Source organism: Chrysemys picta, chromosome 2 (genome assembly GCF_011386835.1).
Source record: "Chrysemys picta bellii isolate R12L10 chromosome 2, ASM1138683v2, whole genome shotgun sequence".
In the NCBI taxonomy this organism is placed as follows: domain Eukaryota; kingdom Metazoa; phylum Chordata; order Testudines; family Emydidae; genus Chrysemys; species Chrysemys picta.
This window is the reverse complement of record NC_088792.1, coordinates 280208029-280232670: the sequence shown is the minus strand read 5'-3', so window position 1 is coordinate 280232670 and position 24642 is coordinate 280208029. Positions and strand designations below refer to the sequence as shown.

Below are 24642 nucleotides of genomic sequence, written 5' to 3'. Positions count from 1 at the left end.
GAATTCAATCCACACATTTTTGATGCACTATTGCCCTAGTTCATGCCCTGGTTCACGGATGCAGCAGTGAGGTCAGCAAGTATCGCAAGTATGTTTGCTACCAGCTTCCTCGCACCTCTTCCAGTCTGAACACTGCTTGCCCATCATCCGTGTGTGGAATACACATAGGGACCTCACCAGAAGTAGTAGTGGAGGTTACTTACACTAACTGAAGGTTCTTTGATATGTTTGGTGCCTGTCTGTATTCCACTACTTGCCCTCCATCCCTCTGCTTCGGATCCTGTTGGATTTATAGTAAGAAGAGGAACTAGAAAGGCATTGACCTGCAATGCCTATTATACCCTCTGTCAGGTGCAAAAGGAGATGTACATTCACATGTGTGGAATTCAAATAGCGACCATATATCTCGAAGAACATCCAGTTACAGTAAGTAACCTCCACTTTTTTTAAAAATACATATCTGCAACATAAAACCAATAAATCACATTAAAGTTCCTGGGGCTAACCCTTTCATTATAGAACAAAAGGAAATTGTTTCCCCTTCAGTGGGTGAGAAAAGCCATAGAATCTGAATGCATCTTTCAAGTACATTTCAGTGTATATTGATTTTTTTCTAATGTTAGCAGTGTTTGTTATAAATGATCAAATATGTTGTTCTTTCCATTGTGGTAGCATCCAGAGGCACCAGGCAGTAATAAAGTTCCATTTTGTAAGGTGGTGTGCAGACACATAGGATAAGAGACCCAACCCCCAAATAATTGCTAATGTAAAGAAATCATAAATTGTACTTCTTATTCCTACAGTTACTGTGCTAAAATAAATAATTGGTCCTCACTCCATGAAACTAAACGTTAAAATTTTACTTATTTTGTTTGTAAGCTCTTTGGGGCAGGGTCTTGTTATATGTTTGTATAGTGCCTAACACAGTGGATCTGGGGCCCCGAGTGCTATTGCAATACAAATACGTGATAGTAACTGAAACACAATCTCATGGTTCTATCCTCCAGACTAACACCTACTACCCCTTGTCTTTTCTAATATTTGTGCTAGCCCAATAATTAAACTGTGACTTTTATTTAATGTATTTAAGAATTAATGTGTAATTTTAAACTGAAAAAATATATGTAAAAATGGTGAGACAAGGTGGGTGAGGTAATACCTGTTATTGGACCAACTTTTATTGATGAGGAAGACAATCTTTCAAGCTTACATAAAGCTCTGCTTCAGGTCTGGGAATCATACTCAGAGTGTCACAACACACAAAGAGCCAGCTTTCTTCAGGACACAACCAACCTTCTTCGCAAACTCTGCAGTGATGTCCAGATGGCAGGGATGGGAGGGATGGTGGTGTTTGGAGTTAGTTTGTGGAGGAGGTCCTGGAGGAAGCTGGTCCTTTGTGTGCTTTGACACTCTAAGTACATTTCTCAGATCTGAAGGAGAACTCTGTGTAAGCTCAAAAGCTTGTCTCTGTCATCAACAGAAGCTGTTCCAATAAAAGATATTACCTCACCCACCTTGTCTCTCTAATATCCTGGGACTGACACTAAGATGGTGTCATCTTAGTCCACAAATCCACTCCCTGTGTGTATTTAGGAATTGTATCAGTGAGCTGCATTGACTGAGTTTTTCTGCTGGTTACTGCTGGGAGTTCTACAGAAGCAGCAGAGATATAAGACAGTGATTGGGATTTTATTCCTTCTTATATATCATCAATAAAAAGTTTACTGAGTGCCAGCAGGGCTGCACAGGTGTTACAGAGGAAGGACAACAAAGTCACACAGATGTAACTGAGGACATAATTTGACCCCTAGAAACTTAATAGTTGGTGACACTAGATTCTTTCCTTCATATGTATCTTGACTGTCCTATTCTAGCTTGACTGTAGCTCTGGCGATTATAAACATTTGTTACTTGTTAATTGCACACATTTGATGTGAAAATCATTACGAGACAATAAGCATGGCAGCTTACAATGCCACTGTTACACAGTTGTTTTTTAGTGTAGGATGGCACATTAAATGAAGACAACTTGTAACAAAATGGTAGTTGTAGCAATATTTATTTGCATTATTCTTTGTGAGTCCTGGCTGTTGATGACTTTCAGGGTTTCCAAGTGTTATCTCAAGGATAGCTGAAGCCTTGAACATCAAGACAAGGGTGATTCAAGGTAACACGCCCAAGCTGTTGGATATCCTCAGCTCCTTTGTGCTCACAAAAATGTATGCCCTCCGAATTAATATGTGTATATTGAACCCAGCAAAGGGACTGTGACACTCCCTGGCCTTGCTTCTCCTGAGTTCAAAGCTAGTAGAAAAGTGCTACCAAAGCCTAATAAGGACTTTGAACATTTTTACATTCACCCAACCCTAAGACTGCTTGTGGTTTCTGCAGTCCAAGAAAAGGCCAGGCCCACCAAGGGGAATCCAAAAAAAGAAGGACCCCAAGAAACAAGACCTCTTTGGCCAAGATGCTTGCTTGTCAGCTTCTCTCCAATTTCACATCGCAAACCTGTTTGCTAAGTACAGTCTCTGAGTTTGAGAAAGAGTGACCTTCCTATCAAAGCTTCTGTGGGAATGCAGGAAGAAACTGAGAGATACAATCAAAGAGGGGCAGTTGGTAACCAAAACAGTGCTATAAGTTGCAGTGGATGAGTCTGAAGTGGCTGCTTAATCCATGGCCACAGCTGCTACAAGGCACCAAGCCTCCTGCTTACAGGCATTTGGGATTCTAAAAGAAGTCAAGGCAACAATAGAGAATCTACCCTTCAAGGGCATGGACTTCAATAGCTGGAAGGATGAAGTGCTTCATTTCCTGAACAATTTGAGGGAGACACTCAGATTCTTGGTATTAACGTTTCAGTGCCTTACCAGTACCAGCTCCCTTAATGAGGGAGAGCACACTCTCATTTCTGTGGTTGCCAACTGCAATGCCCTCTCAGAAAGTGACCCTTGTACTCTCGAAGACACTCATCATCTTCCTTCTCCATAAAACATCAGGCTCCATGCCAGAGGCAGCAGGTTTGATGGAGGAAGAAGGGGGTGTCAAGAACACCACCACGCTGGAGCTGATCTTCAGAAATCACCTTCACTCCTTTCCATCGAGGATGGTTGGCGATTATAGCCAAAAAATGAGTGCTGAGTATTGTCACCCATGTCTACTCTATCCAATTCTTTTCGTGTCCCCCTTCCCTGTCTCTGTTCTGAGACCCTTCTCAGGAGATCCTATGACAAAAAGAAATCACCTCTATGAGTCTAGGAGCTGTGGAAGAGCTTCTGCAGGAATAAAGGAGAAGAGGCTTCTATTCCCTGTATTTCCTCATTCCAAAGAATAAAGCAGGGAGAGGGTTCATCCTAATCTGGATCTCAGGATAATGAATGGTCTCAGGTTCAGTATGATAATGCTTGCCTTCATCATTTATCCTTTCAGGCTTAAGGACTGGTTTGTCTCTCTGAGATTACAGGATGCATACTTCTGTATTGCCATTCACCCCTCCTACAGGTAGAGCCATTCAACTGCATCAAGAACCTTTACAAAATGCCTTGCTGTAGTGGTGGCATGCCTAAGGAAAATGGGCATTCACAACTGTCTGTATCTAGATAACTGGGCAATCAGAGGCAGATCATATCAGGAAAGTCTTGACAAGCCTCATCAGTGTACTCTCTCTGTTCACCCATCTGGTCCTCCTAGTGAACTATGAGAAATTGTCACTCATTCCATCACAGATGCCAGTAACCTACAGTGAGATCCTCACTGACAGATACTTGAAGAGGAAAGTATGGTTACTTACCCTACAGTAACTGTGATGTTTAAGACGGTGTTGTCGGTGTGAATCTGACAGTCTGCCCTCTGTCCCTGTTTTTCAAGTCCTCAGCTACGACAGGGTTCAAATTGCAAGGAAACTGAGAAAGGGACAATGTCACTTTGCCCTTTTTATGTCCTCACTTTGGAGTATGCACTGCCCCCAACGGATACAGCTATTCAAAAGATTGAGCTTGTGCCTATGAGACACGTGCGTGGCTACAATGAGATTCACACTGATTACATCTTGTAGAACCACAATTATTGTAGGGTAAGACAAGTAATCATTTTTTCTGTGCCCCTGCAGAAGCTGTTTTTGGACATGCAATTTATTTGATACATCTTTACTTGAACACTGTTTAATAAGCTGCGAAATGCAAGAGGATTTATATCTGCAACCTTACTTCTCCAGAGTGCTTTGAATTCAAAGGTAGCCATTGCTTTTGTTTTTGTAAACTAATTTGTGACACTGTAGTTGCTTCAACCTATATACAGTGAAAATGAAATGATGTGAACACAAGGGTTTTTTTAGTTCAATTTACTGTTCTATTAGCACTTAAAAAATATGTATTTTTCAAGCCCCTACAGCCTGATTTCCCTATACAAGGAACTTGCTGTGCAATTTCGATTTCCTGGATTATGAGCTCTCTTAAGTGAGCCCCTTTTGTAATAATGCTATAATTAAAGGAAGATGTATAATGTGGCACACCTAAACACAGCATGAACCCAGTGCTTGTAAGTAAATTCATTGATTTTATTTAATAGTGATTCGTGGTTTACATTTTGTATTCAAAGAAAATAATCCTACGTTTCCCTTTTATTTCAAAGGCAAAGGTAAGTAGAATTGTTTGATAGGAGGAACTCCCATTTCCCCCCCCCTTTTTTTTTAAACCGTTACATTACAGTTTATTTCGATTTACAACAGAGGTTTTACTTTTCTGCTTGTCCCATATTTTATACATTTGATCTGTACTCCTTCATATTTTGTCTTTCTTGAGTGTACTGGGGTATGAAGAGAAGGCATAGGAAGTTACTACTCCTTCCCCACCTAGCACTTGATTGGGAACAAGATGGTGTGAGAACCTAGTGCTTCCTTCAACACTGTAAGGAGTAGGTAGGCGATATGTCCAGAGCCATTCCACAGTGCAAAGAGGGTGTGATCAGATTGCTTTGGTGTGAGGCCAGACCTTGCCACCAGGCACACAGACTGTCAGATGTGTGGGCCTTGCATGTGATGATTAAAGGTCCAGATTACATTTTTTCCTAGCCACTTAGGTCTGACTTTCACTTTCACGCATGCTTCACCATGACAAGTTCAGAATCTGGCACTTAATGTTTCCACTCTGAAGATATAAACTACTATAATTAATTGTCCATTATCTAACATCACAGATTCATAAGTAGATATGAAGTTTTGAATCTTTAATAAATCCTTAAGGTACAGTTTTGGTTTTCAGTAATCATAAATGTTTGTGCTACAGGCTCCCTTTCTCTCTGGATCAAAGTTTTCCTTAACTCTCATTTACCCTTCTTTGAAGCGTGAAGGGGAAGCCAGTGTAGAAGGAGTTCTTAATCAACTGGTCCTAGAGCATCTACAGTTGGCTCCTCTCCAATGGGGTGAGTAATGTCAAAAAGCATTCATGATTATTTAGGATGAGTATTGATTTCTAATCTTCCGTAATATGTATTTTACAGAGACTTATTAGGTAAAATCATCAAGTAGTGTTTTGATAAGATGTACCATGTACAACATTGTTTGCATTTTCATTTATTGATTGAAAATCTATGATGCAGAAGAGGTTAGTAGGAAAGGTGGTTTTTTTCCATGAATGCTTTGCTCAGCTGGAGAAAATCTTATAATTTAGATAGCTATTATCTTTAAACTGTATTAATGTTAAATATGGTGAGAATAGTTTTATGATTCAGCTGATCAGGAATTTGTTCTTGCAAACAAAGGTCCTAATGTTTTGTACAGGATGCAACTGGTCTTTACTTTTTCCTTACATATTACAGTATGTCGTGTAAAATAAGTTCTGTGTTTATCACTGATCTGTGATAAACTTCTTTTTAAGTATATTTATTACTCTGTTCTAGAGATTTGCATTACATTAACTTTTACTGGAAGGGTGATAGTTTGGCTAGCACATTTTCTCATAATTATGTCTTACCTGTGTGAGCAGAATCAATTTCACATGTAACAGTTATGTAAATTTGACTCCTGTGTAAGAGTGGCAACAGTGTTCATTTTCAGAGCCTGTGGTGGTGATTTTTACAGCAATTTAGAACGGATTTATAGGCATATGTCCCACTGATTTTCATTGGGGTTTGTGCTTCTAACTTCCATAGGAATATGTGAAAATCTCCCCCTTACCTTATTTAATCCATTTTATTTCAAATGAAAGATCTTTTGGTTCTTCTCTCATTCTCTCTTGTTTTCCCAGTTTGGGTTTTCCTTCAACTTGCAAATTCCATAATTCCCTTTAATATAGCAAGAGTTTTGATTCATAAGAACTAAGTAGTCTTTTGCATCCCTTTTTAACCTGGTATCTCTGTAGGTCAGGATCAGATGTTTGGTGGAGGCACATGACTTGTTCTGATTCATAATACAATTCTTTTCTGCACAATAATCTTTGACTTCTCATATGGAACCTAATGGAAGGATGACAGAGTTCGTCTTCGTTGTGATATTTCCTGTCTTATAGTCAAGTGTGTTGAAATATCTCCTGGCCTACAGTGTGATATTCTTCCTTATTAAAACAAAGGATTCTAAGGGTTCTATGGCTCCAAAGGAGTATACAATATTGTGGAAAAATGGCATGAATGTTATTAAATTGCTGAGACAGTAAGATCAAAGGTAAGAAAATGCAAAGTTATGGAGCCAAGTTATGCCAGCAAAGTATATGGTCTTTCCCTAAATCATACTTTATCTTCTTGTTCATGTCTAATATTTTCCATTTCTGCATATATTGTTAACTGTAATGACTCAATTTTTATGTACAGTGTCAAAAAGTTATGTTAATGTTGGAACTGTGAATTATTTCCCTAACTTTGTTTGTGTAAAATTGTTACCAGAATGTTACATTAATAATGTACGGTATTTAATTCTCCTTTTTGCAAAAAACAAAGAAGAAGAAAGATTCCACTTTCTTTTATTTAAATTTCTGTTTAAATATACAATCATTAAATCATGCATTGAGTTGAGGTTCCACATGCTTGGGGGCCAAGTATTCCAAAGTGAAATAATTGCAATGGATGCCACTGGGAACCTTCAGAAACAGGCCCACAGCAATGGGTGCCACTTCTGACACAATTGGAAGTGATCTGCACAAGTTATGGATGAGGGCAGGTCTCCACTATGGGGAGATCGATGCTGCTGCAATCGATGCAGCAGGGATCAATTTAGCAGGTCTAGTGAGGATCCACTAAATATTCAGCAGAGCGCTCTCTGGTCAACCCCGGTGCTCCAACTCTCCAAGAAGAGTAAAGGAAGTCGACCGGAGAGCGTTCCCCATTGACAAAGCGCAGTGAAGACACCAGGGTAAATTGCCCTAAGCTACTTTGGTAACTTAGGTCAACTTACCCCGGTAATGAAGACAAGCCCTGAGAGACAGTGTTATTGGAGGATCTGGGGAAGAAGGGTGTGTGTGTGGTTGTGTATGTATATATAAAATAAGACATCCTCTTGCCATTCATAGCTTAAATTGATAGGGAAAAGCACATAATGCATGACTAGTGCTCTGTATTGACTCGTTGATAACATGGGTGCCCCTGGAATTCCTTCATGTTAAACATGAAGCTTGAAATTCAAACTGATTTTAACATCAGTGCAAAAATCTGTTGAAGTTGTGAAAAACATCATTTGTACATGCTCTGGTAACTCTTAAATGGCAGGATAGATTTTCTTCAAACTTCCTAAACAAATTAACTTCTAGCTGAGAATAATCATGAAAATCGTGTGAGAGAGGACTTTGGCTTCTTAATTGTAAGTATAATCCCCTCATACACATGTAATAACTAACCGCAGCCCTTAATGTCACTCTAAGCTTTGATTCTAAATAACCACACATGTAGATTTAATTTATTTAAAATGAACACACAAGGTTTACACCGTTCAATTCCTTTTCATATGGGACAAATGGGGGTAGCCAGATATTGAACATTGATGATCAGAATTTAATTGCTACCGAACTCAATTAGCTATAATGGAATGGTTAATCTATCCCAATTCCTGATGCAACTAATGTGAATTGTGAATGTTTTTTTAGAAGGCAGAGTAATAGTATTTGTTATTTAATGTCTTATTATGTGTCAACTGTATGGTATGGATCAGTTTATGAAGTGAAAGCAGCCAGTGATAGAATTTCTAAGGCTGAAGTACCAGTAAGGAGGTGAAAGTAACATTTAAAAGCAGGTTTAACATTTTTAATGGGCATTTCTGATAAAAGAGAAATGTGACACAAACTAATATAATAGTTTTAAGTCTATATGAAAAGGGCATTAGTATTATTTCTTATAATAGCAAGTCAGACTTTTAAAAGCTGTGTACTTCAGATCACTGCTGGACATTATTAGAATTTTGGTTTCAAATGAACTACAGTCTTCTGGAAAGTAGGAATGCAAAATGTAGACCCAATTAAGCAGTTGTTAGCATTATTTTGCTTGTGTGTTTGTTTGACAGCATTTCGTTTTGGGATAACATTTTTTTCATGAGGCTATCGATTAGTGTCAGCAGTTTGAGAAGTTTTCTTTCTCTTAAGCATTGGACTTTGAATAATCAGGAACTGGTTTTGCTTTGAATTTTGTTATTTTGATGCTGTTATGTAAGAATTGCTTACATTTTATGCTGAGGCTACTTGTATAGTATGATACCTCACTTATTTGTACAATGCTTGTGTGTATTGACTGAAGCTTTTGTGACAATGATTTATAACTAATGCTGTATGGCAGTAAATTATATTTTACTGTCACTCAGGCTCTATGCTATTTTTAGGAAAAGCTAACTGCTATAGTGAAGATTTACTGTAATTCATCTGTTTTCATTAAAATTTCCATGAGTACTTGACAATGCAGGTGACCTTTATAGCTTTATAAAAGCTGTTTTTCTAACCTCAGTATTCCTTTTAAATGACTATTTGTCATATATTAATGTATGTTATACTTGTACATTACAAAACTGTCTTGCTTTGGAAAGGTAATTTGGCAGAATACAATCAATAGTCTGTTAGATTAAATAAAATATAAAGAATCATATAATTCATTGTTAATGGTACTAAAATGTTTAGCTGGGTGGTTAGGAGTCAGGTCTGTTTTCAGTGGCAGTAAGGAGAGGGAAGAAAAGAGACCCCATTCAGTAGACTCCTTTGTAGTGGCTGTGGTGTGAAATCCTAATATTATTAAGTGATTTGGGAAGAAATGCAAAATGGAAAGAGAGAAGCTGATCAGTGTAAAAATATTTAAAATTGGAAAGCTCATAAAGAAGGAAGATATATCAAAGGTTAATGTGAGAGTTTTTAATGTGTTATTAAAAATTGATTTTAAGATTTAGACCATCTCTTTAGAATGGAGTTGTCTATTATTAAGTGTAATAAATCACGTGTAATTGAAAAAGGTAATCTTGCTTAACACTAGCAAGTTCAACACTTTCTAAAATTTATGGCATATTTTCTTTATACTACTGGGCATCAAACCAAATGTGGGAATAGTCTTTTTTTAAAGTGCATATATGTTACCATAATCAAATCAAAGGAACATAATCTTACAAATGCCTAATAAGCAAAAAGAGATTATGCTGAGGAGAATATTGATGGAAGTTTTATGGCTGGATTTCTCAGAGACCAATTGTAATTGCTTGAATTGCAACATTTTTCTTTTCTGATGTCTCTATATATTTCATGCTGTTAAATTATACAAGAGAACAAAATTCTCTGGAGACCAAACCTTTATCAGTCTGTTAGTACTGTTCTGCATTTTATAGTTAAATTATCATAGTTACAAATGTAATGAGCTAACTGTAGATGCTTAACAATTAATTCATGATACTGTTCCAATATTTTAATACAAACACCATAAGTTAAAATAATCTTTTTATGTATATCTCTGTTCCAAATAATATTTTTTATAATAAAGGCAAGTTACAGAGCTAGGACTTGCATTCTCCCTATTTTAAACTGGGAGAAAGGAACTCCAGTGTTCTAATATCAGCTCTACCTCTGACTCCTTTTGCGTGAATTGTTTAAGCCATTGATTCTCAATCATTTTATATAGAATATACAGCATTGAAGTCTCCAGCTCACAATTAAGAAAAGTGGTGCTAAATAGCTGTATTCTTGATTGCCAGTTTATAAGTACAGAATACGAAAACCTTTTACAGAGAAATCAAAATAAACCAGCTGTTCACTTGCCTCATGCAGGTTTATTATATTTAGAGAAGACTGAAAACTGAAGGCTAAATTTAAATTGCTCATAATGGGTAAATCGCATAGATATCAGAGGTGGATTTAACAGCTTCTCGAACAGCTTAATGAGTATATCAGCCATTTTAGGGCAGCTATCCTCTGGGTTGTATCCTCAGAATACCTTGGACAATATTTTGCAATATGTTGTTGCATTTTAAATGAGACAACTGCCATTGCAGGGGCCTTGAGCACTGGTGTCCCTCAGCACCTCCTATTATCTGCCTGTAACATAAAATAATCTAGTCTCATGTGGGATGTAATACTTGGGTCTCATTTTGGTTGTTGGGTTTAGTGTGCAGGTTCTAGGTGGTGGTGTTGGCCTGTGATATATAGGAGGTCAGATTAGATGATTTAAGAGGTCCCTTCTGGCATTAAACTCTGACTATTATAATCACAATGATATATTAACAACAGTGAATAAATAAAATTGCCGAACAGAAGCCATCTCTTAAATACACAAAGATCCTTCCTCTCATGGATCTGAAAAACAATTAATGAAACCATTAATTTTATTTTCTAGCTTCTAGTTAGTCCTCTAATTGTAATCTTTCAGCAATACATTTGATTAATTCTGATGGAGTACAGCTGTGTCAATTCCCAATACCCTTAATATGGCGGGAAATATTTTAAAATGCCGCTTAGTATGTAGAAAAAAAGGAAGTGTGACCCCCAAGCTCTCTTAATGCATAATGGTGTGTTTTGGAAGCCATAGTGCAGACACCATGATGGTTTCCACTAGTGGTCAGATTCCTGAGATCTGCATCTCTCCAGATACAATTTCTAACTGTCCTGCTTTGGCTGGGACCATCCTGGGATTCTAACCCTTGTCCTGTATATTTGCACTCCCAGAAAATGTCTTGAGCATCTAGTAGAGCAGATTTTTTTGTTTTGTGTTTGTTTTTTATTGTCTTGCTGTGACTAGGGGTTGCTGAAAAGAGGCAGAGAGTTGAACTGAGGCTATCTCAGCTTGCCTTTCCTCTGTCTATAGACCCCGGACACCATTTTGCTAGGTGCTAAACCAACAATCCAAATCCTGGCAGTCCCTGCCCCAGGGTGTAAATATTTTGATGAAACCAGTGGGTTTGTGTATGAGATGGAAGAGTATAAAGATCAGCAAAAAGGGAGTTGAGATCTTAAACTGGAAAGGAGCACTTTAATTCATTTGGATTGAACAGCAGAAGTTATTCATTTATTTTAGTTGAACATCCTTTTTTAAAAAGGCTAGAATCATAGAATATCAGGGTTGGAAGGGACCTCAAGAGGTCATCTAGTCCAACCCCCTCCTTAAAGCAGGACCAAGAAAAATCTTTACTTTGAAGGATGCACATAAGAAGTTAAAAATTTGGCGTCTACACTTCAAAATAAAAACACAAAGCATGAATGTTGGATTCTGTTTCTTCTTAAGTCCAAGAATTTTCTTTGATTAAGTCTATTTTAGAATTACAACAGCATGGGTGACATGGTCAGTAGAAAAGGAAATCTAGAGTGTCATTTTTGAGAGAGATTCAAGAACAAGTCATCTATACTGAAAACAATCAATGTCTGATGGAAAGGCTAAGAGGCTGCAATTGGGAAACAACCTTGATTGTGTATGAATTCTGTTGCATATCCTGAGCTTGCTACCCTGCCTCCCCCACCCCGTTGTTTGGCAACAGCAAACAAGCAAGAAGCAGTATGTTTTAGCTCCTGAGACATATCAAGAGACTAGGATAGTGTACTGAAAAAGAAACTAACTTGACAAAACTAGGACGTTTGTCACATTAAAAATGTTTCTCAGGTGTCAACAAATGCCTCTGTATGACATACTTTGGACCAGCTGATGTAATTCTTATTGAAGTTTTACTTCCTAATGTTTTTGTGATGATGAGCAAGTGATGAATTTGAATTTCAACTAATATTTGTTCCATATAATTCAATTAAATAACTCAACTTTTTAAAATAAATGTCATGTAAAATCTTAAGTAAACTAACATTAGTAAATTCTAAGCCTATTTAATAAAATATTGCTTAGAACAAGGTAGGTAATTCACATGAGATAAATGAGCGGCATTGTGGGAGAGGAAAGAAAAGTAAACAATTAAATGACTAAAGCAGAAATACTAAACATTTTGTATGAATTGTTAAGAGTTCATACTATAAAGTTGCTGAACTGAATATACTAGTTTTATAGAATAAATGTGGTGATAGGAATAACCAGGAAAATGGATTGGAGTTTAAAATATTATATCAACATATACTTTATTGAGAGGATCTGAATTGGAATCCTCCCTGTGCTTTCAGGTGTCGCTTAGTTCATTCACAAGGGTCTGCTCTTCCTGTCTGTCGTGTGGTTTGCTGGAATAGCTGCCTTCTTGTGTTTCTTGTAACTTAACATTTTTATAAGGATAGGCTCTGTTGACTTATCTTTCAACCCCCAATCTAGAGGGCCCGGGTTGCTTTTCCCTTTGACCTGTTCAACTTGGGTGGCTCTACCAGGAGTTAAAACTCCTGCTGGCATGACTCTCAAGATCATTGGAATATGCAAGCCTTCCCACCATGTCAAGGTGCAACCAGTATGGAAACAAGTATCAGGGGGTAGCCGTGCTAGTCTGTATCTACAAAAACAACAAGGAGTCTGGTGGCACCTTAAAGACTAACAGATGGAAAGTTTATAGAGCAGATGAGCAAAATAAAAGTTGGTTTTTGTGGGGTAGTTTGTGATGGATAATACTGAGTAGGTAGAGAAAAGTGATATGAATGTTTTGGCTGACATAGCAGAGGCTGTGTGGATAGAAATTAAGAAAAATAAAACTAGGTATATGATTCCTGGAAGATACTTAGCTCATGGGCAGCTTGGAAAAGTATATCAGGAAATGTATTTATAGATATGAGAGTCCAATAAGAAACTTTGATTACAGGGGATTCTAATTACTTAGCAATTAGATGGAATATACTAATAGCTATGCAAAAACTGAGAAGTGAACAATATTCATAACTGTACTGCAGGAATGCTTTGAATAGCCTATACAGACATGATATTTTGAGCCAATTTTAGGCATTGAACCAAAGTGGGGATGCACTGTTCTGGACTGAAATTGGCGAGCTTTTCCTCTCACACCCCCATTTCGAAGTGTTGTTTTTCTCTAGGGTTTTTTTGAACTAACTTGCGCTTTGGGAGTGATCTTACATCCGTTGAAGTCAAGAGAAATCTTTCCCTTAACTTCAGTAGGCTTTTCATTATGCAGTTGCTGCAGTACTACAAATGATTCCTTGTTCAGGTTGAACTGTCTCTTGCATGTATATCCTTCCAAAATTACAAATGTATGGAAACAAGGGGGTAAATAAGGGTGCAGTGGCCAGTTTTTTCTAGTTATTTGGTAGATAGAACTACTTTGACACCTTCCTGTTTAGTTTTCTGGCTGTGTTCCACTTCATAATTATTTCCAGTTCAAATTGTAATGTTCCTAATTGGGGAGATTGGGCAACCCAGCCAAATGCAGTTTGAAAGTTTTAGACTTTTATCAGTTTATATTGAGATTGTTTCCTTTCTTTTACACAGGCCAAACTTTTCTAATAGGTATCACAAATAATCCAGTTTACTCTGTCAAATGCTTTTCCGGCAGCTAATGACAGAAGAGTAAATAATGGCTCTCACTAATTTTCTAGTTCATTAATTTGGGTAGTAATCCCTGAAAACGATAACTTTTGAGTAATATTTTTAGGATCTAATTCAGTTTTTTGCAACTGAGGACAAAGCATTTTGGAGTTTTTTGGACTGGTTATTGTGACAGGGAAGATAGTGACACGGAACCAAAATTTAGCTATGACACAGCAGTCATACCACCTGTTTGAATGTGATGGGAATTGGGCCTGCCAAATTGGACATGGTCCATGATCACTACAAATTCTTTGGAAATCAGACAATTCTTGACAAAGATTCTTAGGGACAGTTGGTTCAATTTTAATCCTTAGGCATCCGCTTTCCACAGAATTCTGCTGCCTTGACAAAAATAACAGAAACATGGAACTGATTTAAAAACACGAAATCCATCTGGATCTGTCTTTTGATAACTAAATTAATGGTAGCCCAACATCGGAAGCCTGAAATACTATCAACAATAAGAAAATGGAGCATAACAGAAGCAGCCTTTGTACGAGAAATTCAGCGTACACATTCATAACATCAAATATACATATAAGAATATTTGCTAGCCATTATATGGGAACCCTGACAGCTAATTATGTATTTTTCTGTTTTCTGTTAGTGTTTTCTGTCTTTTCTTCTAGTTGTTGTTTCCTTTCCCTGTTTCTTTCTTTCTCTCTGCCTTTTTAAATTCTTTGATAAAACTGGAATGTAGCAAAATATTTTTCTGTAAGTTTTGTTTTATTATTGTCTCCTATTGAGACTGTGTGCCTTGTTTTTCTGTTTATTGAACTATCATTACAACTGTTTTTGGGGAATAGGAACATTAAAGCAGTTTAAACTTTTGATTTTATTTTACAAGGGAACGAACCAAACAAAAAAGCTTGAGCTGAGATTTTGTATTTTCACCCACATCAAATATTTACTGCTGGGTTGTAAACTCTGAATTGTTTTTATCAGCTCTCTTATATTTCAGATTGTCAGGTTGGCCATAACATATATGTGTACCTATAGAAACATCCTATGATATTACAGGAAGAGGAAGATAATTTTTGTAGCATCTTCAGATAATAAGAGGAGCAGAGTGACGCGAGTGCATGTCGGGCAGGGCTGCCCCCATTGGCCCAGTGGGGGAGGGTTGTACAGCCTGTCACACCACCAGCGGGACTCTCTGTTGGATTAGGCTATTTCGATTAAGGGGACTCAGGGCTCCTGACAGGGCACGGTAAACATTTCATCTATGCCTCTCGAGCCTCCTGGTTTGGGCAAACAATCAAAAATGGGCTTTGACCCTCTGCAGTGTAAAGTCAACAAACAGCCAGCAGCCTCTGGGGCGAACAGAGCCAATGCTCAGTCTCTACTCTCCTAACGCTGGTTAGGGTAAACAATAGCAGTTAGGGGGCTCTGACCCTCTGGGCAGGGCAAAGCAAGCGGTCAGTCTGTAGCCCCTGGGCAGGGGAAAAGCAAAGCAAACAGTCTGTGGCCCCTGAGCCACTTAGCTGAGGCAGGCAACCACAGTTAGGGGGCTCTAACTCTTTAGGCAGGGTGGAACAAACAATCCGTCTATGACCCCTGAGCAGGGCAGAGCAAACAAACAGCCTATGGCTGTAGGCCCCAGTAACCACATCTAGTGGCAAGTGTAGGTTGTGGGGGGCAGGGGAACCTGGGCCCCTCCTACTCCACTGAGTTCCAACCCAGGGCCCTATGAAGCCGGGAAATTCTCAAGCATCGGCTTCTGATACATTCCCTGGGTCACTACTGCAAGGCTCATCTTGGGCATCTTCCCGGCTGGCAGTGTTTAGCATTCCAGTCAGTCTCTGGGATCGGCTCGTTGTCAGCAGCATAGTCTGGGTCCATGGTTCCCACCGCTTGGAGAGTTGCAGGAGCTTGTAGCACATATCCTTCCTTCTTGCCAGCCAGCCCTGATTGAGCTGGGCTGCTTCCTTTTATCTGTCCCTTCCACCTGGAGCATGCGCAGCATGGGCGATGCAGCGTGGTCTCCTGGGCCCACGGTGATTGGCCAGGCACCATTGGCCCAGTACAGGATTGGTACACCCTGTCACACAGAGCAAATGTATTTTGTAATATGGCTTTGAAAAGTAGAAGTGTTATCAGCAGACATTGTATTAGACTCTTTGTAAAGTTCACATGAAGGTGAGTATTACAGCATCACGATCAAGTCCAAACTTATGAGATGTAATAAAGAAAGAAAATTATTGAAAATAATTACAGTTATACAGTGAAAGTAAGAAAGCTTTCCAAATTAGGGTGATGCGTTTTTAAAAATTTTATTTTAAGCTCTGTAAAACATTATGATGATTACTTTCTTAGTTACTCAGATCAAGTCACTGCATCATTATTTACTTTTGAAAACTCCATAATTTGGAATGATGCAGCAAAAATTAGTTCAATGAAGAAACAATGCCGTAAAATGTTGTTTTGCACAGCATCTTTCATGCATATTCAGAAGCTGCAGGTAAGGGCTGCTGTGTACCAAGAACTACCTCAGGCAGCTGACTGGCATTCCTGAGTCTAGATTTGAATTCAGTCTTACTTCTAGCTGTAATATGCAAATGTTGTGGGTTTTAGATGTGTTTAATGTACCTATTACAAATATTTAAAACCTGTTTGCCATCATGTCACAGTTGCAGGGCTGTCCCCTTCTAGGTCTCTCTGAGTTCACCCCTGAGGTGTCAAGCCATATGCTTTTACCTCTTCTGGGGTGGAATTCTGCAATTCTCCCTGTTAGACTAGTCCATTGGCTACAGCACCTTGTGTATAAAATGTGTTTACCCAGTAAGTCTGACTGGGTTTGGCACTTGCAGTTCTTCCTTTCAGGGGACCCTGACCAGTGGTGTTACAGTGACTGGACAGCTTTCAAACCAAAGTATTGTTTAATTTTAACAGTAGAAACAAAGCACTTAGAGAAAAAGGATTTTAAAACAATAGTCTACATATGTGTCTACCTTATTTAAAGCCCTGCCATTCTGTGATGATAGCCTAGGCAGACATAGCATCTTCAGATATCCTGGTGGGTGCCTGTGTTAGTCTGTTTTCCCCAAACAGTCCTAAACAACTACGCCTTCTCTTTAGAGAGAGTCCTTTTTAAAAACTGTTATAGTGCTTTTGACCTCTGGTTCCCATGTCTTCTCCGGTCCTGGCATTGTCTTGTACCAACTTTCATGTGTTTCCCGAGGTGAAGGCTGGCTTATCTCGGACCATTCTTGTCCATTCCTGCCTGTTTTTTCTTTTTATAGCCTGCTATTAAACTAAGCAACGTATTCATACAGTAAACATCCGAATAACCAGGTCAGCATACAGTATTCATAAACTATTACCGAGCAGCTCCACATCTGTCACGCTCTCATTAAAGAATAGTGTTGGAATCCTGCCAGTGGGTATTCTCTTGGACAGTTCTGGTTAAATGGGGTTTTGGGGTAGTATGGATGGGGCTTAACTGTGTTAAACTACATTTGGAAACTGTTTTGATTTATGTTTAGTGTGGATGGAGTTTTAGTTGCAGAGATCTATTCTGTACTTTACCCCTGGAAACATATCTTGGTATGTAGCTCATGACAGGTGCCACATGCAGCAGGTTGTAACAACATTTTTTGAAGGAGATTTGTGATACATAATTATTGATGTTTACAGGCCATTGAAATGCAGAGAGAGGAGAGAAGCACATGTGTTGCAGCAGTATAGGCAACATTGAATTTGAAAGTTGTCATGCCTGTAATGTGGAAAAAATAGAAACTTAATAAAACATTAAAAAAGAGACAACTTAGATTTTGCTTAAAATTACAGAGATCAGTGAACATTAAAATAATGAGAGCTGGAATTTTGTACTGACTCTGCCTAATAGAAGTTAATTTTTCCAGCTGCTCATTCTAAATATACAGTGTTTATCCTGGTGGATACATTTTCAGCTACTAATGTACATACTAATCTCACTGTAGAAACTTGAGAGTAAAGGTACACTGTAAAAAATCTTTAACTCTGTGGTAATATTTACAAAATCTCAGCTTTTAGTCACTGATAGTATTACTGCCACAGCTGCTCCATCCGTGGGCAGTCTGGATGATCATGGATAACATTACATCCCAAGAGTGAGAAAAGTGCCTGCAGATACAAAAAAATGGATTAGCTTCTTGTGAAAGCTTGGCAATAAAAAGCCATGCTCGGTAATTTTTTAGGAAAGATGTTTGTGTGTAGGGATATTTGTACTTTTGTTTTTTTGACATATGCATGTTTTTCTTCCTACAGCTATGTGAATTAGTGTCTATTTTCTAGTGCCGCTCTTAAGTGTCACCTGTGTGGCATTAACTCCTTTGACAGTACTAGTTCTTCCTCTGCTATGACAGATCTTTGCCAATTACATACTTATTCCTGAAAATGGAATGTAGTAAATGGTGCCCACAAACCTATGTTTTGTCATTCATACTGTGACGTTCCCCTCTGGTGTTATCTGGACACGTGATCTGCTAGGTCACTCCAATCTTCGACTCTAGGAGCCAGCCTTACATTGCCCTGCTGTGAGAATCCCACTCCTGGGCTGTTCACGCACAGCCTCTGGCATGTAAGCTGCTTTGATTTTGCAACCAAATGACACTAGCCAATATCTCCGGTCCCAGACACAACCCTAGGAACCTCTGTCTTGCTGTGACCAGTTATGCCCGCTGGACGCTGCAAGCTGATATGAGTTTGTCAATTTAACAGAGATTAATATGCACCAGGCTTGTTATCCCAAGGGGAGTCTCTTACACGCTTCAAACCCAACACACTGCTTCAGGTAGAATAAACAAACAAATTTATTAACTACAAAGATAGATTTGAAGTGATTATAAGTCAAAGCATAACAAGTCAGATTTGCTCAAATGAAATAAAAGCAAAAGGCATTCTAAGCTGATCTTAACACTTTCAGGGCCCTTGCAAATTTAGTTGCTTCTCACCACAGGCTGGCTGGTTACCCTTCAGCCAGGCTCTCCCCTTTGATCAGCTCTTCAGTAGCTTGGTGGTGATTTCTATAGCTGGAGGTGGAAGAGAGAGGAAGAGCATGGCAAACATTTCTCTCTTTTATCGTGTCCTTTCTTCCCTCTTGGCTCCCCGCCCCCTTTCAGAGTCAGGTGAGCATTGCCGCATCGTAGTCCCAAACTGACCAAAGGAAGGGGGGTAACTCACTTGAGAGTCCAACCGATCCTTTGTTGCTGCCTAAGCCAGTGTCTGTTGTTCCTGTGAGGCTGGGGCTGAGTTTGTCCCATACGTGCCCTGATGAGGTGTGAACTGCCCTTCTGTTCCTGGAGACTTTTGCCTGGGCTTGTTTTAAGACATGAGGACACATTTTCAACCTCATAACTATATACATGAAATTACAACCTATAACATTACTATAACAACAATACTCAGTGCATCATGAGCCTTCCGAAGACACCCAACATGACAAACTTTGCATTGGATATACCACACAATCATATTATAAGGATGAACATGGGGCCTGCAGCCTGAGCCCCGCTGTTCTTGGCTTGGGCCCTGGGTAGTGGGGCTCAGCCTTCAGCCCCAGACCATAGCAAGTCTAAGCCAGCCCTGACGACCCTATTCAAAGGGGGTCCCGACCCACAGTTTGAGAACCGCTGGTATAAGCTAAGTAAAAGAAATTTAAAAGTAAGAGAGAAAAATGTAGAGGAGATTTCAAACTGGGTGAAAACAAGGGCAGTAAGCAGCTATCCATTGCTGTAACAACCTGAACATCATTGTTAGCTAAACTGGCAATCTGACCTCTGCTGTCTTTTGAGAGTTACTTAGCAACTATAATATCTTACAGCTCGCTATGTCAATCAGTAGATTTGTGAACATCTGTTGTTAGTGACTGTATTGTCAGCAATTTTCTCATTTATTAATGAATTATGAGCTATTTCTGTTTAGCAGGTAAGTGCATTTGGAAAGAATTAAGAAAACGTTAATCATATTATGGGGCCTTTATAAATGATGATGTGTAGTGGATATAGATTGATTTAAATTTAAATTAATTTCATAAGATGACATATGCACCTTCACTTACAATGTGTGATTGTGCCTGGAATAGTTCGCAAAATGACTCAGTAATTTTGCTTGGAAACCAAGGGGTTATACTTTATTTAGAAATGTAAATTAATACTGCCAAGTGGATCTTTCCTTGGGAAAATAAAATGTATACCTTTCAAATTTGTCTTTAATGTAGTTGATTGAGGTCTGTATTGTTTCATGAGTTACTTCAGGATGTTAAAGAATTAACCTAACCTTGTGAGACATTACCATGGTTGTCATTAAAATTTGTCGCAGTTGTTCCTTTTGCTACTGCAGTGTGAACACTATTCCTTGCATTCAGTGTTTTGGGGAACTAACACTGATTTGTGGTGTTTTGTACAATTCAAGATCCACTTTGGATTAGAGAATGAATGGGAAGGCCATCTCTGGGACCCGGCATGAAGGGTCAAAATTGCAGGACACTTAGGCCCAGTACAGAGGCTTAAAACTTCAGTAACATTAATTACTTGTAAACAGTAACTATAAAGAGCTGAATGGTAACCACTGTTCATTCTTGTTTCTCAAGATTTTCCTTTTCCACTCAGAGACTGAATAAATCAGTCTAAATTATAGAATTTCAGAGATGGAAAAGGCTAGAGAAAACAGGTCTGTGTAACTGATTACTTGAGCAGTTTCTAACGCAGTGATTTCAAATCCTTGGTCCTAGTTCCATAGATAAGTGCTCTTAACCACTGGTATTCAAGGTTTTCTGAAGGAGAATTTAGGGTTTAATGAGTGGTAAACTGTTGGATTCTTCTGCCGCTTCGACAGATGAGTGTGCAGCTAATGTAGACTTGAGTTCTGGGTTTATTTGTTTTTATGGCTTTTTATATGGGAAGCGAGTCCAATCCCAGATTTGCAAATGTGGCTGTATGTTTCCCAAGTTTAGTCATTGTTGGGGAGAGGGGTTGAGGCCTTGGCCTTATGACATGCTCTCTTCTCCTGCAGAGACTTCATATGCCACTACTCAAAATTGGACACAGCCTCATGACACAGATCTCTTTATCTGGGTCTGTCCAGCGCAATGAGTTCCCAGGTTTTAATGTCTATCTTGAAGTTGGCCTTCAAGGTGTTTTTATATCTAAGGATAAGTTGACCCATAGAGGGGGTTCTAATGCTCAGTTGGCTGTGAAACACTGCTTTCAGTATACGTGAAAGCTCCATGCAGATCATATGGCCGATCCAGCAAAGTTGAGTCCTGATGAGCATGGTCTCAATGCCAGGGAGTTGGCACCTCTGATTAGGTCTTTGGTATTGGGGATCCTGTCCTGCCACTTGATGTTGCAGAGGGATCTTAGGCAACGAAGGTGGAAGTTCTCCACCTGTTTGATGGGACGTTGGTAGAATGTCCATGTCTTGCAGCTGTGGAGGAATAATGTGAGTGTAACAGCATGACCGATTTTTATCTTGGTTCTGAGCAGACTCCATGCCCCCAACAGAGCCTGTGGATGAGCCTGCCCCATGCCAAGCTGACTTTGCCAGGCACTGAATGATTTCATCATCCAACATGTCGTTGCTGGAAAGCATGCTGCACAGGTGGTAGAATTTCCTGACCGAGCTGAGGGATGTATTGTCAGTTGTGATGATAGGATCATGCTGCTTGTGATGCTGGTGGTCATAGAATATCAAGGTTTGAAGGGACCTCAGGAGGTCATCTAGTCCAACCTCTTGCTCAAAGCAGGACCTAACTAAATCATCCCAGCCAGGACTTTGTCAAGCCTGACTTTAAAAACCTCTAAGGAAGGAGATTCCACCACCTCCATAGATAGCCCATTCCAGTGTTTCACCAGCCTCCTAGTGAAAAAGTTTTTCCTAATATCCAACCTAAACCTCCCCCACTGCAACCTGAGACCATTAGTCCTTGTTCTGTCGTCTGCTACCACTGAGAACAGTCTAGATCCATCCTCTTTGGAACCTCCTTTCAGGTAGTTGAAAGCAGCTATCAAATCCCCCCTCATACTTCTCTTCTGCAGACTAAATAATCCCAGTTCCCTCACCCTCTCCTCATAAATCACGTGCTCCAGCCCCCTAATCAGTTTTGTTGCCCTCCGCTGGACTCTTTCCAATTTTTGCACATCCTTCTTGTAGAACTCTTGGGTGAATGCCATCTGGTGCCGGAGACTTGTTACTGTAAAGTTTATCAATTAATTCCAAACCTCCTCTAGTGACACTTCAATCTGTGACAATTCCTCAGATTTGTCACCTACAAAGGACGGCTCAGGTTTGGGAATCTCCTTAACATCCTCAGCTGTGAAGACTGAAGCAAAGAATTCATTTAGTTTTTCTGCAATGACTTTATCGTCTTTAAGTGCTCCTTTTGTATCTCGATCGTCCAGGGGCTCCACTGGTTGTTTAGCAGGCTTCCTGCTTCTGATGTATTTAAAAAACATTTTGTTATTACCTTTTGAGTTTTTGGCTAGCCGTTCTTCAAACTCCTCTTTGGCTTTTCTTATTACATTTTTACACGTAATTTGGCAGGGTTCATGCTCCTTCCTATTTACCTCACTAGGATTTGACTTCCACTTTTTAAAAGACGCCTTTTTAATCTCTCTCTCCTACTTTTACATGGTTGTTAAGCCACGGTGGCTCTTTTTTAGTTCTTTTACTGTGTGTCTTAATTTGGAGTATACATTTAAGTTGGGCCTCTATTATGGTGTCTTTGAAAAGTGTCCATGCAGCTTGCAGGGATTTCACTCTAGTCACTGTACCTTTTAATTTCTGTTTAACTAACCTCCTCATTTTTGCATAGTTCCCCTTTCTGAAATTAAATGCCACAGTGTTGGGTGATGTTCTTCCCACCACAGGAATGTTAAATGTTATTACATTATGGTCACTATTTCCAAGCAGTCCTGTTATAGTTACCTCTTGGACCAGATCCTGTGCTCCACTCAGGACTAAATTGAGAATTGCCTCTCCCCTTGTGGGTTCCTGTACCAGCTGCTCCAAGAAGCAGTCATTTAAAGTATCGAGAAATTTTGTGTCTGCATTTCGTCCTGAGGTGACATGTACCCAATCAATATGGGGATAATTGAAATCCTCCACTATTATTGAGTTCTTTATTTTGATAGCCTCGCTAATCTCCCTTAGCATTTCATCGTCACTATCACTGTCGTGGTCAGGTAGTCGATAATAGATCTCTACTGTTATATTCTTATTAGAGCATGGATTTACGGTCCATAGAGATTCTATGGAAAATGTGGATTCATTTCAGATTTTTACTTCATTTGATTCTACATTGTGATCTAGTGGATAGGGTTCCAAACTCTGATTCCAGCTACCGTGGCTCGTTTTACTGCTTAGATGACTGGCCCTGTGACTATTCTCTACTGAGTCATCTGGTCCAGGCCTACAATCCTGTCAAGGGCTCCAGCAGGCCACTGTCCTCCTGTAGTCATGACACTTAAAGGGGCAGGCAGTCCAGTTATAAAGCACTTTGAAATTCAGATTTAAGTGTGTGTACCTATGACTTCAGTTGGTGTCCAAGGATCACATGGAACTTTTCACCAATACTAATTTTAGTAACAATGTTTAAGATAAAGTAACCAGAAGCTCAGGACATCTTTAAAGGCATTGACAAGCCTCGTTCCAGCTGAAACATTCGTTAGACCCTTCTTCATGAGACCTGTTCAATCTCTTATATTGCTTAAACCAGAAAATGCCCCCACATCTATACAAGTATAAATTTTAAGCTAGCAGCAATGGAATGGAGCCAACTCACTAACTCCATTGTGCTTGCCTGAAAGTGTGTTAGTTAATGGTGCCAAAATGAATTTTGCCTCAATCAATATTCAGCTGTCACGTTAGTAAACTGCTTCTTCCAGCACAGAGCATCTTTAACCTACAAGGAGTGTATTAATACAGTTACACTGGTAAATACAATATAATTTAATAATAATATATCACCAAAACATTAAGGAGGAAACTTCTTTTCACCATAACTTTTGTTAGGTGCCCCTAAGCCAAACCTATAAGTGTAAGAGAATATTAGTTGTCTCAGCTGTGTAATAGATTGATCAGGTATCGTGGAGAGAGTCTAAGAAATATTTCAGATGGAACAAGGCTTGTCAACATATTTAAAGATGGCCTGAGTTTTTGGTTTAAATTATCTTTAAAAACCCTTTTAGCGAATATAGTTTTCATTAACTTGATATTGAAGTCATCTATCCAAAGAACAGGCACAGTACGGTTGTTAACACTGCTGAAATCCACTCTGTGTCCCAACAATGTGCTTAAGACGTATTCTTTAGAAAATACTTCAATGGGTTTGAAGGAAGACCTCATGCCCATTCAATCCTTAGGCTTTCTGGATTCCAGTTATAGTTAGATATCCACATCACAGAAGCTATATCTACTAAGAACTGGACTGATCACAATAACTCAATTACCAATTATCAAACAGTCAGACCTAACAAGATTTTTTACTAAGAACCTAGCCTTGGTTGGATTCTGATAGGTGAAAAGCTTTGTTTGTCGAACCAGGTATGTATGTGGTCCTCAGCAAGGTAGGACCTGAGTATCTATTTTCTGAGTCTTGCGACATTCCTAAATTGGAAATTTATAAATATATAGCCAGGAAACTCACCAAATGTACAAGTCAGTTAGTTTGTTTTGTTTCATAAAAAACAATCAATATTTCTTTCACAAAGATAGTAAAACTGTTACACAATTGTGATGTCAAAAAGACACAACACCCAGAGTCCATTATAC

General features: G+C 39.0%; 1 protein-coding gene across 6 annotated transcripts in view; it reads left to right on the top strand.

The window, feature by feature from the left end:
* TRAPPC9 (trafficking protein particle complex subunit 9) overlaps positions 1-24642 on the top strand; it is an 852706-nt gene that overhangs the window by 467744 nt on the left and 360320 nt on the right. For 5 of the 6 annotated variants that reach the window (XM_065586245.1, XM_005291042.5, XM_005291041.5 and 2 more), the window contains exon 21: positions 5325-5415. In XM_065586245.1, coding sequence (XP_065442317.1) covers positions 5325-5415 — 91 coding nt within the window. Of the gene's footprint in view, positions 1-5324; positions 5416-6353; positions 6401-24642 lie in introns of those variants that run through there. The other variant, XM_065586246.1, reaches the window with a different exon arrangement.